Source organism: Priapulus caudatus, unplaced genomic scaffold, assembly GCF_000485595.1.
Source record: "Priapulus caudatus unplaced genomic scaffold, Priapulus_caudatus-5.0.1 Scaffold118, whole genome shotgun sequence".
NCBI classification, from domain to species: domain Eukaryota; kingdom Metazoa; phylum Priapulida; class Priapulimorpha; order Priapulimorphida; family Priapulidae; genus Priapulus; species Priapulus caudatus.
In genome coordinates, this window is record NW_014577179.1 from 450277 (window position 1) to 452191 (window position 1915).

The 1915-nt window shown below is 50.7% G+C and overlaps 1 protein-coding gene across 1 annotated transcript in view; it reads left to right on the plus strand.

The window, feature by feature from the left end:
* LOC106805566 (hemicentin-1-like) overlaps positions 1-1915 on the plus strand; it is a 137935-nt gene that overhangs the window by 125898 nt on the left and 10122 nt on the right. The window contains exon 8 of the mRNA XM_014807217.1: positions 184-379. Within this exon, the coding sequence (XP_014662703.1) occupies positions 184-379 (196 nt within the window). The remainder of the gene's footprint in view (positions 1-183; positions 380-1915) is intronic.

A 1915-nucleotide genomic window follows, 5' to 3' on the forward strand; every position in this document is an offset into this window, starting at 1 on the left:
CCCCCGCTCTCCCTCTCTCTCGCTCGCTCTCTCTCTCTCTCTCTCTCTCTCTCTCTCTCTCTCTCTCTCTCTCTCTCTCTCTCTCGCTCGCTCTCTCTCTCTCTCTCTCTCTCTCTCTCTCTCGCTCTCTCTCTCTCTCTCTCTCGCGCTCTCTCTCTCTCATTCTCTCTCTCTCTTGTACAGTTGGCTTGGCTGCGGGCGGACACGAAAACACTGCTCGCATTGAATGATCACGTCATACACGACGACAGCCGCGTCAGCAGCAGCGGCGACGGGACGTTGACGATAGCGGAGACGCGACCAGCTGACAGCGGCTTCTACATGTGCCAAATAAACACGAGTCCCGTGCGGCATGTGACCATGCAACTCATCGTGCTGGGTAACTATACGATAAACACGCACGCGCGGGGCCAAACAGAGAAGCAGGCAGCTGTCGTCTGCGTTTTTCACCCGCTTCTCCCTCCTTTCGCCGACCTCCCTCCCTTCCATCCTCCTTCCCCTCCCGCCCCCTTTATTCCTCCTCCCTTTCTCATCCCACCCTCCCCATCTCTCTCCGTGCCTCGCTCCGTGTCTCCCTCGCTCGGTAGATAGTTTATACTTGCTTTCTCTGCGTTTTTCACCCCCTCCCCTATTCGCTTCCTTAATTTCGTATTCTCTGCCTCCTTGCCTCCCCCGCTCGGTAGATAGCTTGGTTAGTTTATACTTGCTTCTCCCACCCTCACCTTCCCTCTCTCCCTCCCTTCCCCTAGATAATTTATACTTGCCTTCTCCCTCCCCACCTTTCCTCTCTCCCTCCCTGCCTCTAGATAGGTTATACTTGCCTTCTCCCTCCCCATCTTCCCTCTCTCCCTCCTTGCCCTTAGATAGGTTACACTTGCCTTCTTCCTCCTCCACCTCTCTTCTCCCTCTCTCCCTCTCTCCCTCTCTCCCTCTCTCCCTCTCTCCTTCTCTCCCTGCCTCCCCACTCGGTAGTTTATACTTGCCTTCTCGCGTTTATATAAGTGTGTCTTTTTTATATATTAGTGTAGTGCGGTGTTTGAATGTTATATCATCGAAACGAGCTGGAATCGGAAGTATTTACGAGGCCTCGGTCGCCGGTAGCCGCGCGTGTAGAAACGAGGTTTTTCCTACTCGCCCTTGATTCCCGCTAGACAAACATACTTCACGCCAGTCAATTACGTATTTCGCGATTCAGATTTAAATCATGTGCCGTGGCATCAATCGTGCGGTCGCGGAGTATAAACTCACAAATGAACGCGGGCGAATGCAACACCGTTGGCTTGAACTTCTTCTTATTCTTCTTCTTCTTATTCTTCTTTTTTCATCTTCATCTTCTTCTTCTTCTTCTTCTTCTTCTTTTTTCATCTTCATCTTCTTCTTCTTCTTCTTTTTCTTCTTCTTCTTCTTCATCTCCATCTTCTTCTTCTTCTTCTTTTTCTTCTTCATCGCCATCTTCGTCTTCTTCTTCTTCTTCATCTTCTTCTTCTTCATCATCATCATTATCTTCTTCTTCTTCTTTTTCTTCATTTTCTTCTCGGGTCACTATTGTAGTGTGGTAGGAGGATTCGCAGGTGGGAAACCTGACGCAACGTGAACACTCCTATGCCAGCACCAAGTATACGTTTGTTTCGACTTGGTGTAATCCGCGTGTTGTTCACTTTGGGATTCGCATGTTCCCCACTGGGATTATGCACATGTGCTCCTGTTATCGGAGCGGAACACGCAATACGTATACAGTGACGCATATACACAAAAATCGCGCGCACGCACACACACACAAACACGCACGCACGCACGCACGCACGCACGCACACAAACACGATGCACGCACGCACGCACGCACGCACGCACGCACGCACACACACACACACACACACACACGCACACACACACACACACACACACACACACACAC